The sequence below is a fragment of the Ursus maritimus genome, unplaced genomic scaffold (assembly GCF_017311325.1).
Source record: "Ursus maritimus isolate PB19 unplaced genomic scaffold, ASM1731132v1 scaffold_25, whole genome shotgun sequence".
Taxonomy (NCBI): Eukaryota; Metazoa; Chordata; class Mammalia; order Carnivora; family Ursidae; genus Ursus; species Ursus maritimus.
Genome location: NW_024425008.1, coordinates 20,118,502 through 20,131,643, shown reverse-complemented (window position 1 = coordinate 20,131,643; position 13,142 = coordinate 20,118,502). Strand labels below are relative to the sequence as shown.

General features: G+C 34.0%; 1 protein-coding gene and 1 non-coding gene across 2 annotated transcripts in view; both read right to left on the bottom strand.

The window, feature by feature from the left end:
- Positions 1-13,142, bottom strand: part of GTF2A1 (general transcription factor IIA subunit 1) — a 44,239-nt gene that overhangs the window by 28,151 nt on the left and 2,946 nt on the right. The window contains exons 2-4 of the mRNA XM_040641589.1: positions 11,682-11,783; positions 3,175-3,379; positions 1,362-1,426 (exon numbers count right to left, since the gene is read on the bottom strand). Of these exons, the coding sequence (XP_040497523.1) occupies positions 1,362-1,426; positions 3,175-3,379; positions 11,682-11,783 (372 nt within the window). The remainder of the gene's footprint in view (positions 1-1,361; positions 1,427-3,174; positions 3,380-11,681; positions 11,784-13,142) is intronic.
- On the bottom strand, positions 2,013-2,156 carry LOC121105286. Its single transcript, XR_005837755.1, has one exon. It is a non-coding gene; the product is annotated as a small nucleolar RNA SNORA79 (small nucleolar RNA).

The following is a 13,142-nucleotide window of genomic DNA, read 5'->3' as shown; positions in this document are numbered from 1 at the left end:
GAGAGAGAGAGAGAGAGAGAGAGAGACAGCCAGCGAAAGAGGGAACACAAGCAGGGGGAGTGGGAGAGGAAGAAGCAGGCTTCCCGCAGAGGAGCCTGATGCGGGGCTCAATCCCAGACCTCCGGGATCATGCCCTAGCCGAAGGCAGACGCTTAACGACTGAGCCACCCAGGCGCCCTTAAAATACTGCTTTTTCAGGGGACCTGGGTGGCACAGTCAGTTAAGAGTCCAACTCTTAGTTTTGGCTCAGGTCATGATCTTAGGGTCACGAGATCCAGCCCCCCTTCAGGCTCTGCATTCTGTGGAGAGTCTACTGAAGACTCTTTCCCTCTCCCTCCTCCCACCCGTGTGCCCGGGCACGCTCTCTCTCAGATAAATAAATCTTTGAAAAATATATATTTTTGCTTTTTCATTAAAAAAAGAACTATCTGGAAAAAAAAATCTCATTGTTAGCATTAGGCTAAGAGATTTTTTAAAAAATGATTCTTGCCTTTAATGAAAGGTTTGGCTGAATTTAAGAATGAAATGTCAGGAGTGAGACTCCACTAATAGTCTATTTATTGTAAACAAAACAAAGAAAAACCATTTATGAGAAAGTAATGGAATAACTATTCCAATAAGACTTCATTTGAATGTCTTATTTTTAAAAAATTTAAGTCTATAGGTAAAGATTCTCTAAGAATCTGTAGTAGTTTTTCTAATTTTAGTTATATGGTACTATAGTTGATGGGAAATACTACATGTCCTAAATCAAATTTGAAATTTGAGGACTTATGTTCAGTGAATAGCCCTCAGAAATTCCAAAAAACTAATGCATAATAAACTCAACTGGTTAAAATGTATTTTAAAGTAGTAATAAATCTTATTTATTGTAATAAATCTTATTAAGCTATGCTACGGTTAAATCAGAGCAAAAATTTTGAAAGGTTTGGTCTTAGGAACAGTTACCCTGAACTATCCAAACAGTTCATTTTCATTTTTAAAGTTTATAATTCTTAGCATTCCTGACTTCTAGCAATTAATGGGTCTTCTGAAACAGAACTATAACTGGCACATTATGTTTGGGAGGTCCCCTAAACCCATTTTCCAAAAATAGCATGGGATGAAATAGTTCTCACAAAGCATCATTCTTTTGGTATTTTCAAGATAAAACTGCATAATTTTATGAATCTCTATATCTAAATATCAAGCTAAACTTAAATCTGTGGCTAAATCCAATAATTAGAAAACCAAATAAAACAGCCATTTTGTTCAAGTCTTGAACAAACTTCAAGTTGTTAATACACAACATACCTGGGCATAATCAAAATTCTGAGTTAGAGTAAGTAGAGCCAAACAAAGTGTTATGTTCTGAGTCTTACCATGTTTGATGCGTTCATATGCTGTATCAGCTTAGAATCAGGAACTATAACTTGTGGTGCAGCAGCTATTAAAAAAAAAAAAAAAAGTACAAGTGCAAACAAGGAACCACGAGGCTGTTTCATAATCGTAAGAATGCTATACAATGCTGAAAACTTTTTCCTGTTTTCTGTATTCAAATGCATTCACCCATTTGATACCTCAGAATGTTATAAATTTCTATGGTAAATAACAGCTGTGATAACATCTTATACTGGAAAACATCAATTAAAAAAAGATTTGAGTAACAACGCCTACGGATACAAAGGAATTTGGGAACATGAAGTAGTAAGATACCTAATACCTGTACATACACAGCTCTGTGCATTCTTAAACCGGAAATTTTCACACAGAACATAATTGTCTTGTGAACTTAATATTGTTTTACTGATAAAATACTACTGTTAGAATGAGTTAGTAACCCATTAAGAATGAGCTCAAAAAAACTATTAACTAGTTTTTTTTTCATCTACATAGCTCTCTTTTCCCATTTGACAGTTGCCAGAATCTAAAGTTACTTCCAACAACTTTTTAAAAAATATATATCAGAAATAATGGCAATATTTAAAAAAAAAAAGAAAGAATGGCAATGTTACATAAGTATAAAAGGAACTAAGTGTTTGATTCCGCAAATTTCAGAGAATAAACAGATAATCCCATTATCCCAATATTCTCTGAGTGAAGAAAATCAAATTTTAATTTATGATGACCTAAAATCCTAGAGCCAGGCCTGAAGGCAATAGGAGGAACAGTCATCAAAACAGATCAAAAGGATAAAATTATTCGATGCAGGTATAGAATAAAATTAAAAGTCTTATTTGGTATAGACAGTAAAACAATCCAGACATTTCTACCATACATTACTTACTATATATCACTATCAATTTTAAGTCTTATATATTCTCAGATACTCTCAAATGAGGCAAATGGGTAACTAAACCATTACCCTGAAATAAAACTTTTCGTTTACTTTCATTCTCCTCTCCAGTCACGATTTACAAAACTCAAATGCTTGGGAAGTTTCATAACTGAATACATTATGTGTCATGACAGAAAATACTTATTACATGTAACAGGCCAAGCTTCCTAACCTTCTCAGGGCCCAATTTTCCTTAGCATCGAAATGTTGGAAGAGCTCCTTTACAAAGCCTTTTGTAAAGCTTCAATGAAACAAACCTGTAAATTTACTTGCACAGTACAAAACACTATGGACACAGTCTATAAATACTTGGTTTTTCTTACATTTAAACCAAATAATACAAATTATTACACACACACACACACACACACACACATATACTCTTCACTTAAAAGAAATCTAATTCGGTCAATTTACACTTAAAGTATTAGGAAATTGAAATTTCAGACTGCCATACTTACAAAACTCCCCCAGTGTTTAAAATATATTTATAAAAACCAAACTCAAATGTCTTTGAATAAATCAATTTCATAAAGAAAGTAGGTAACGATTTTACCATATAAAATAACAAAACCCTTAATAAATAATCTTTATGACATATTTTAGGAAATCCACCATTAAGTAGCCTTCTCAAAAGAAAGTATTAATACACTTACATCATCTTAGGCTCTCAATTAACTACTTGTTTATCATTACTACAATACAAAATCCATGTTTTATACAAAATGTGTACGTAAATACACATATACAGACTATCCCCTCAGTCAAAAGAAAGGAAAAACCTACAGTATTTCTCTTCTTTGAAAATGACAAATTTCATTTCCAAGTTGTAAGTAGAAAAATATATCCAGCCTCACCTTGCTGTGATGCAGGAATGAGGACCTGCTGGGTCTGCGCTTGCTGAGGTACCGTCTGCTGTGGTTGAGTTTGCTGATGGTGGTGGTGGTGGTGATGTTGCTGTTGCTGGGGTTGATGTTGCTGCTGAACTTGTAATAAAAGCTGCTGCTCTTCTGAATGAAATCCATCTACTGCCCTAGACTGCATTAGTTTATTCTCCCACAACTAAAGCAAAGAAAAGCAAAGAACATTCTAAGTGAATGTTAGTAAAGATAACTCTGGACATGTGGACAAAACATATTTTACTAGTCTATTTATAAGATTCTTCCATTTTCAAAAACAACATAAACCACAAAATAAACCAATCTCTAATTCTTACCCAAATATATACAATGAAAATTAACCTTTAAAGTATCAAATTTATTTTTTGCTATCTTAGAGTAATGAAGAATTTTGTTTCTTTTTATATCTTCAAACTTTCTACAGTAATTCCTTAGAAATTTCAGGCAGAATTTCATATAAGCTATTTTTTAATAATCAAAGATTATTCTTTTTTTAATGTCAAATCAATTATTAACTATTTTCATGGAAATCTCCCTTTAATGAAACCTCTAACTTTCAGATTACACATGCAAAACAAATTCATCCTTTCTTGATCTGAACAAAGAGAAACAGCCTAACTTTCCATCTATCTGATCTTACACAAGGAAAGAGAAACGGCAATGCCTAATGCTTTTAGAGGCACTCTCAACCCACCACACCTTTTGAAATTCCCCTCCATCTTCCATCATGACAAGGAATAACAATCCTTTTCTGCTTTGCCACTTCTCTATTTTCCCCTCTCACCCTAGACAGATATTATGGTGGGGAAAAAAATCAGACATGGGCAAAAGACAAAAAATAAAATATGTACGACTATTTCATCCCTCTCCCTAAACACATTTCCTCTCTACCAGACTTATTGTTCAATCTGGAGAACCTCAATCCTTATAAGAAATTGCCCAAGAAAGAAACAAATCATTTTTTAAATATACAAATTAAATATAATTCAGTTATTTGGGGGCCACCTGGGTGGCTCAGTCAGTTAAGCGTCCGACACTTGATTTCAGAGTTAGGCTCTGCACAGTGTGTTTGTCCCTCTTCCCCCTACCTCCTTGCCCCCACTCTTGGGCATACACGCACTCTCTCTCTCAAATAAATAAAATATTTTAGAAATAATAGTAATTCAGTCATTTTATACACAAGCACCTAGCACCTACACACACTTTGTTTTCTCCCCTGGGAAATGCTCTTGGAATATTGCCTAACACACCTGAGACTTTTATCAGATTCTTCAAAAAGTTTCTTTTACCATACTTAAAATGATTTTTTATCATTTCCCGACACTTCCAACTGTTTAAGAAATTCTATTATTTGTAGCTACATGCTAATAACAATTCCAGTATATCTCTAATGGCTTGCTAAAAAATCATGTGATATCTCCCAAAGCAACCTATGCCCCTTACCAAGCTCAGTATTTAGACTTGCCTGAAGACTATTCTTACAGAGACAGTAACAATATCTCTCTCACAGGTTGTTGTGAGGACTCAGTAACATATTTATGTAAAACATTTATCAGAATCTAGCATAAACTCAGTGACCAATAAATGTTAGTGTTCATTATTATGGTGGTGGTACTATTAATTGTGTAATAGAGCATTACACCAGAAGCCAGAAACACAGTCCTGGTTTGGCCATTATTCGGCTTTGTGGACAAATTATGTATTTTTCTCAGGCATTTTCCTCATCTAAAAAGAGGACAAATTGAATTACTTTTAAAATCACTTCCAGCTAAGAAATCTAAGTCTCTGAAAAATCTCAAATTAAAAACAGCTAGAGTTCTTCCTAGGGTAATAAAGAATTATTTTCTGAGAGCTCAAGTTGTATCTGGTTCATCTCTGTAGAGTGGCCATTAGCATAGCACACAGGACAAAACGGACACTTAACAATGAATAAATACATTCCAACTAACATATATACAAAGACTCCCAAACAGTCTGCACTCACCCAAAACTTCTATACTTCTTTTGCCTGTTCTAAAACAAAACAAAACCTAGCCTCTGGTAAGCCAAAAATCAAGGTACCATTGATTGATATGCTTTAAGAAACCGTTGTTTAAACCATCATTTTTTAAATTTAAAGCTTCAGTTGGATCACCTCCCATTGGTCTATCCACTACAATATGATCCATTCACATCACTTCAATGAATCTTCCATGGTAATGGCAAATATTAATGATTATATATTATGTGCTAAGTACCAAGTACCACTACTCACCTAGCCTCCCAAGTCAGCGGCCTGAGTCAGAATCCACCTCAACACCATCATTACTGTCACTATCCCTCCCAAAGCATTGCTCCGCTCTATCCTTACTGGTATGGCCCTGCTTCAAATCCTTTCCTCCCACCAATACTACCATAAAATGTAATGACTAAGCCCACTGAGCTCCCCACATCAAGTCATAAATTCTACAAATAATTACTGATATCTCCTATATACTATACACTATTAGACGCATTGAGAACAGTGAACAAATCTGACAAAAATCCTTCTCCTCACAGAGCCTACATTCTAGTGAAAACCTGCTCTTCCAATCTATCCTCTATAAATCTGTGGTCCTCAAAATGTGGTCATCAGCATCACCTGAGAACTTGTTAGGCATACTAATTCTCAGGCCCCACGCCAGACCTACTGACTCAGCAACTCTGGGGATGGAGCCAAAAATCTTTTTTAATAACCTGTCCAGGTCACTTTAATGCATGCTATTAAAGTCTAAACCAATGCTTTTCAAAGTGCATATTGTAACCCACTAGTGGGTTGTTAAAAGTCAACTTAATTTTTTTTTTTTTTTTGGTATATGTAATTGAATTAAAAAGAAAATGTCAGACTGTGCCTCTATCAGGTCAGACTCTCTGGAGCAGAGGTACAAAAATCTGCATTTGAACTAGCACCCCAGAGAATCTTTCTCACTTTAAAGATCAAGCTCCTTAATACAGAATTATATTAAACCTCTCTAACTGCTACTATAACTTGCATTCTACTTTCCTAACAGTGTCAAAGTACTTGCAGTTCCCTGAATATAGCATACATATCTCATGTCTAAATCTTAGTAAACTATCCCGTGACTAGCAGTATTCCCTCATTATTCCCTAAACAATGGAAATGTCAAAGTCACATAGCCTCAAAAGAAATCACTCACTGCCTCCAAACCCTAGAAATATTTCAATCATACTTTTCACACTAAGTTTACCTTCTCTACTGAAATATGAACTCTTTCAAGGCTGAGACTGTCTTATTCAGGAACTAACAAAATGACTAAAACTTACAGACATTTAGTATTAATTTCAAAAAAGAGAAGGGAAAACAAACTGTTGTTTTCTAGCATAATGTGTCTCTGTAAGGATGCTACTGATATTTTGGCCAGGACAATTCTTTATTGTACAGGATAGTGCCACAGGAAGTGTACAGAAAAAAACAACATTCCTGCCTGTAGCCGACTAAATGCCAAAGGTGCCCACTAGTCATTAAGACAAGCAAACATGGTCCCACACATTTCCAACTGCTGGGGGTGGGTAGGGAGCAGAGGAAAAAGGGGTGTTGGAGTAGTCAACACTGAGAATCCACATTTACTAAGTACCAAATACTGTCCTAGGTAATGTGAAAAATGCAAATATAGTACTGTACAAATACTTAGCATTAAACTTATAATATCAAATAATATAAAGTTCAAATTGGCTAAATGTTTTGCTTTTCTCCAATTTATTTTAATTGTATTTATCAAAAAACTATTTTTTAAATATCAGCTATTTAAAATAAACAATGCAATACTGTTTTCAGCAACAATAATCATATTAATACTACTGACAACAATCAAGAATACTGAATTGTTACATATTTATTTATTTTACTTAGGAAATAGAAGAACTTTTTTTCTTTTATAATACTATTTTTCCCTCCAACACAATAACTATTATTTCTGGCAATCCTACTTCATCAATCTTTTCCAGGTCTCCGAAATTAGACATGGAAAAAAATTCATTTTCTGTCCCCCAAATGGCTATAATGTACATCTATGTATCATATAGATATATGTATAGATATATATAAACACATGTATATGTATATACAGATATATATATATATATGTATAGCTCATTCAGCAAATGGTAGAGACTCATTTTTACAAAATCCTGTAACACAGACATTGTTACTATCTCCTTTTTACAGAAAAAGAACCTGATACAATAAGCTAGGTAATTAATCCAAGACCACCAACTAATAGCAGGCAAAAGTGGGATACAATCCAGGCAGTCTGACTCCAGTGTCCCCAGTTAGGGAACCTGGTCCCTGACAGTAAAGACTGAATGTCCTTTAAATTCTACATCCTAGACCCCTCACTTGCCTTATCCTAATCCCAGCTCTGGTCCAAGTTTTAATCTCTATACTATATTGCTGTTATCACAGCAGGCCTAGTACCTTCCTTTCTACTGGTAAGTATTGTATATGTCATCTGGAGACAAAAGGCCTACGTTCAAGTCTCTACCATTTGCTAAATGATCTTATCAAAGCATGTTCCCTCTGAGTCTATTTTTTGATCCAGAAATCTGTGATTAAATCTACTGTTTCCTGGCAGTCTGCCAAGCTAGAAATTTGAAGGACTCTACTTTCACAAAGCATCTAAGTCCTAAATAAAATACAGGAAAACTGCATTTCTGGGCTCCCTTGAAATGGTGTTGGGGTACAGAGTTTTCCCTAAGAATAAATAAAGTAGAAAATAATAGATTATTGTTCAAGTTATGTCCCAGATATTTATATATAACTAGAGTATATTTAGAACACTGGTTCTTAATCAGGAGTGGTTTTGCCCCCTGGGGACATTTGGCAAGGCATGGAGACATTTTTGGTTGTCAGAAATGAGTGGTACTACTGGCATTTAGTGGGCAGAGGCCAGGTATGCTGTTAACATTCTACAATGAACAGAACAGCTCTCTACAACAAAGAATTAACAAATGACAGTAGTGCCAAGGCTGAGAAACCTGATCTAGAGAATAAACTGAGTTTCAGATTTGTCTCCAATTGAAGAAATTCTTCTCATTTTATTTTATTGGGAAGAGAGGCCATGTTTTATATCTCCCACAGTACTTGCTGTTTAGATATGGGTAGGTCTGACAGTGTAGAAATAAGGATGATTTTATCATTCACTTTGAACAAGATTTCTAGACTGTCATTCCCACCCATAATCACTAATCCAAAACACAATTTACATTTAAAAACAGATTAAAGACTATCAAGACCATGTTTTAGGTGTTTTTTCTATCTCCCATAGTTTATACATTAAAGTTGGTCCAAAGCGTTTCAAGAGATAACCTCCAAGAATTGGGCTGATAATTTTTTTAATCGCCTCTCTTCCAGCATTATCTAGTTAAACTTCAAATTACATGCACAGTCATTACTCATCTTAATTCGTCATCTAATTCACCACTGTATCCTTTGCAACAGTGGTGAAGTTTTTGATACAAGTTTGTGAAACAGCCAAAAAGTAAGGAGGAAGGGGCTAGAACTAATGACAAAGTCCTTTATGAAACATAAAACACAAAACACAAAATCAATGTTAGTTTTTGTTAGCAAGAATGTCTAAACCTGTAGAATCTAATATAATATCTACCAGTCACACATGGTGATTTAAATAGGAATTAATTATAATTAAAAATTCAGTTCTTCAGTTCCATTAACTACATTTCAAGTGCCTATAGCCACATGTCGCTAGTGGTTACCATACTGGAGAGCAGAGATACAGAACATTTATCACCACAGATAGGGCACATTCTGGACATTCTAATGAGATCCTGAAGAAATTTAGTACAGAGAATTAAAATAACATAAACTCAATTTAGTATAACAGTTTATTTTTAAATCCAGTTACAACCCACAATAGAAGAGTATGCCCCATCTGAAAAACAGCGAAAATATTAAACTACTTTGTTCTGTTAGATTCTGGAGCCATGTTTGTTATTAACTAACTTAATTAAATATTTAATGAATACCAACCACACATTCGAGGCACTGTGCTAGAGGCTAGGGATTCAAAGTCGAATAATTTGCAATTTTTGTCACTAAAAACTAGCCATCAAACAAACAAATCCATGTATAAAACATATATAATATTCAGATATTATATACTACATTATATATATTACACTAATATATATTTGAAAAATCAAATGTAATAAAAATACAGGTAGATCTATTTAATCCCAAAGACAGCTCCTTCTCTTTGGAGAAAATGCTTTGATTCTACCAGTAGGAAAAAATCAATTCCCCACACTTTGTGAAAAGCAAGAGTAGATAACAAACAACCTGGATTGACTACTAGTTTGATTTAGGGTAGATTAAAGGCTTTGGGGCTTGATTTTCTACATTTAAAAATGTTATATCTTCTACATAAGGTCCAAGTACTTCAAGGACAACCACTATATGAGTGTAAGATAAACTGCAAAGTATTCGCTCCACATAACACAAAGGAATCTTATTCTCTTATTCATAACCTGAGATACTTTATGCTATTTAAGCAGTTTATACTGCGATTCTTCCAACTCATGCCTCAAGAGCTGGCATTCTTTCACTTGACTTTTTGGATGTCTACTCTTCACTTTTAATAACCATTATATTTCTCTCATGGTAAATAAAAATTTCCTCATCTTACTTAAATCTATGTATTTTTCCTTCCTCGCACAGGCAGTCTTATTAAAAACTCCACAGAAGTTTACCCACAGATGCCTAAATGCTCTAAGACAGATTTCATCACCATAATAAAGGTGAGGTTTATTTTATTTAAAGTAAGTTCTTAAGCTGCAGCCTCCACACTTCCACTGAATAGATAAATAACAAAACAAATGTTCTTAACTGTAATTGTGATTACTTATTCGTACCAAGGAGCTCAATACCCAATTTCTAAGCCAGCAGTTCTAAAACTTCTGAGTCTCAGGATCCTGAGTGATAAACTTTTAAAAATTACTGAGGACCTCAAGGAGCTTACTAAGCTGGATTTTTTGTTTGTTTACAAATTCATTTATAAACAGCAATGTAGCCATTACATGTTAACATAAATAACACATTTTTTAACAAAAATAACCAAATCAAACTCAGTGACAAATAGCTTAAAGGAAAAATAGCTGGATTCTCCTATCTGCTTCTACAACCATCTTATTGTTTTGGTTGAATATACGAAGAAAATCTGTCTTCACACACCTAAGCAGTTGGGAAAAGAAAAAGTATTTTAAGTGATGGTTTCTTAAAAGTTAGCTACAATGCAGAATCTGAAACCATACACCAATGAACTTTTCATACTCTCAGATTCAAATCCATTAATTTATCTTTCATTTTGAAGGAATTTTGGAATATCATGCATTGGTCATTTGGAAAACATAAGTTCAGTGAATTATTCAGTATCCCAAATATTAACACATTTCATTAAAGAATATCAAATAATTGCATTTCTTAATATTAACAGTGACCTCATCTTGATTCTTCAGTAAACATCTTTTTAATATTCACTGCATCAAAATAGGAAGCATACATAAAGCACTGTGCATATTGAACAGTTATCTCAAGGAAAAGTACTTGTGCATTTGAGTAGCAAGTTTAACTGGCCACTTTTCATAAAACACAACTTTTACTGAAAATATGACAAACTATGATTATTCAGACTTGGGCATCTGGCCAACCTCATGCACCTCCTGAAAGAATCTGTGGGGGAAACCTCAGGACTCCACAGACCTTATTCTGAGAACCACTGTTCTGAGCAATAAGACAAAAATATTCCATGATTTCATGAGTCATTACAACACCAAGAAAACACAAATGCTAAATAAAAATATCTAATTATTTCTGCTTAAATCCAAAGAAATCCAAGAGACAGAAAACCAGCTCCCAACATAAAATATTTCATAAACCTAATATTTGGCCCACATTAAAAAAAAAATCAGACTTAAAAACATGAAATTCTTTTATCTAACACTTATTTAATCTCCACAACATAAACACTTTTTAGAATACAGGTACACTAAGACCATGAAAAAAGGAAAGAAAAAAACCCCCACAAAACTACAGGTATATCAAATAATTAGACCATAAATACACAATGTTAATGGTCCATTAGTAATAGTGAATGCTATTACCAGGCACTGTGCTTATGCACTTTATATGGTTATTATATTTAATCCTCAAAACAAACCTATATGGTTAGTCCAACCAATTCCCATAACACACATAATGAAACTGAAATACAAACAGTGTGCCTAAGATCAGAGGAAGGATGGATAGTAGACCTATCTAAAATTAGCATCCTTCACCTATCCATACACTGCCTCCTGCAGTAGAGTTGAATGTTCATCCCATGGAAAAATTATGGATCAGTCTCTGGCTGAAGAGTATTTTAAGGGGAAAAAAGAGTATGACTTTTAAAAACAACGAAAAGAGGCAAACTCACGGTTTTTAGTTCCATCAGAACTTGTTCATCAACTCCATCATCCAAAAAGATGTCTCTCACATCATTAATAACATCTTCAATCACAGATCTGTACAATTTAGGCTTTAAAGGAAAAATAAAAAACTTGAAAAAGATCATTTTTCACATATTCAAAACAAATTAAATATAATACAATCATTTTTCCAACTAACCAAAATTTATCTTAGAAGATACAATTTAAAGATATGGCCATGTTAACAAATATCACTTGCTTCAGTTAAAATGGATTATTTTATGACTGCCTATTTTAAAAGTCTTAAAGACTATTTAATGCAATTCGTATACAGGAGGTCCTTACGCATACAAGGTTCACACAATTTCCATTTATAATTTCCTATGTTGTTATAATCAAATACCTAACGTGACCCAATAAATAGCCTTATGGGTTGCTTATGTCTGGTTCCTATTATTCTTCCTTTGTTTGACTCCTATATCTCACAACCTCCTAACTAAGCCTTAACCTAGAGAACCTTACATCCTGCAGTCATTTGCCTGATAATATCTGCAACCTAATTTAAAAATCACATAATTTCTATTTTCTGTTAACCAATCTGTGCCTTTAAGCTACACCATTAAACTGTTCATATACCCACAATTAAAGGTCTCAAAGCCCCAGATGAACAGGCACACTGATCTCTTTCCCAGGATTTCTTTCCTTCAACTACTGCCCAGATGATCTATGAAACAGAATCATGGACAACCTCAATGTTTATTTTTCTAATTAATATTATTACTATTATTGTTGGTAGTACTTGGGAAGGGTTGGAGGGGAAGATTGTTTCTAAAGGTTGCCAGAAGAATAAAAGGAGAGTAAATGTGAAAGCATTTCAAAAGTATAAAGTAGTTTTTAAAAATCAAAAGGTAATGGACAATAATTTGCCCAACCCACATCCTATTTTTAGATGTTAGGCAAGAAGTTTGCATGTCAGTGTGATAAAACTAGAGCTATCTTGTTATAAATCCATTATCACACCCAGTTAAGGTTATCAGCCTTTTTCTTTTGATGTTTGTCACGATTTGTGTTTTATATCCTGCTTAAGAACTACTAGTTACCCAATAAAACCAAAGGTTTGCTCTCATAACCAAACCTCAAACAGAAATGTTTCACTAGCATCTCTATCAGCAATACTGTTATCACAGGAGAACCCTCTAAGAAAATGTGTTCTTGCACTGCCGAAACTACAAACAATGAGTTCCTCTGTATAACTTACCTCAACCATTAAAATTTGTTCCTTTTCATCACAACCAGAAAAACAATTCATATATCTGGGTTCTTACCTTTGCTATTCCACTCACTAACCTGCTTTATTTTACCAAATAAAGTGTAAACTTTATTCATGTGCAAAATGTGAAACTCCACAGGGCTCCTTATTTTAACACTCTGATCTATATAGAAGGAAATTGTCACTGACTCTAGGTATC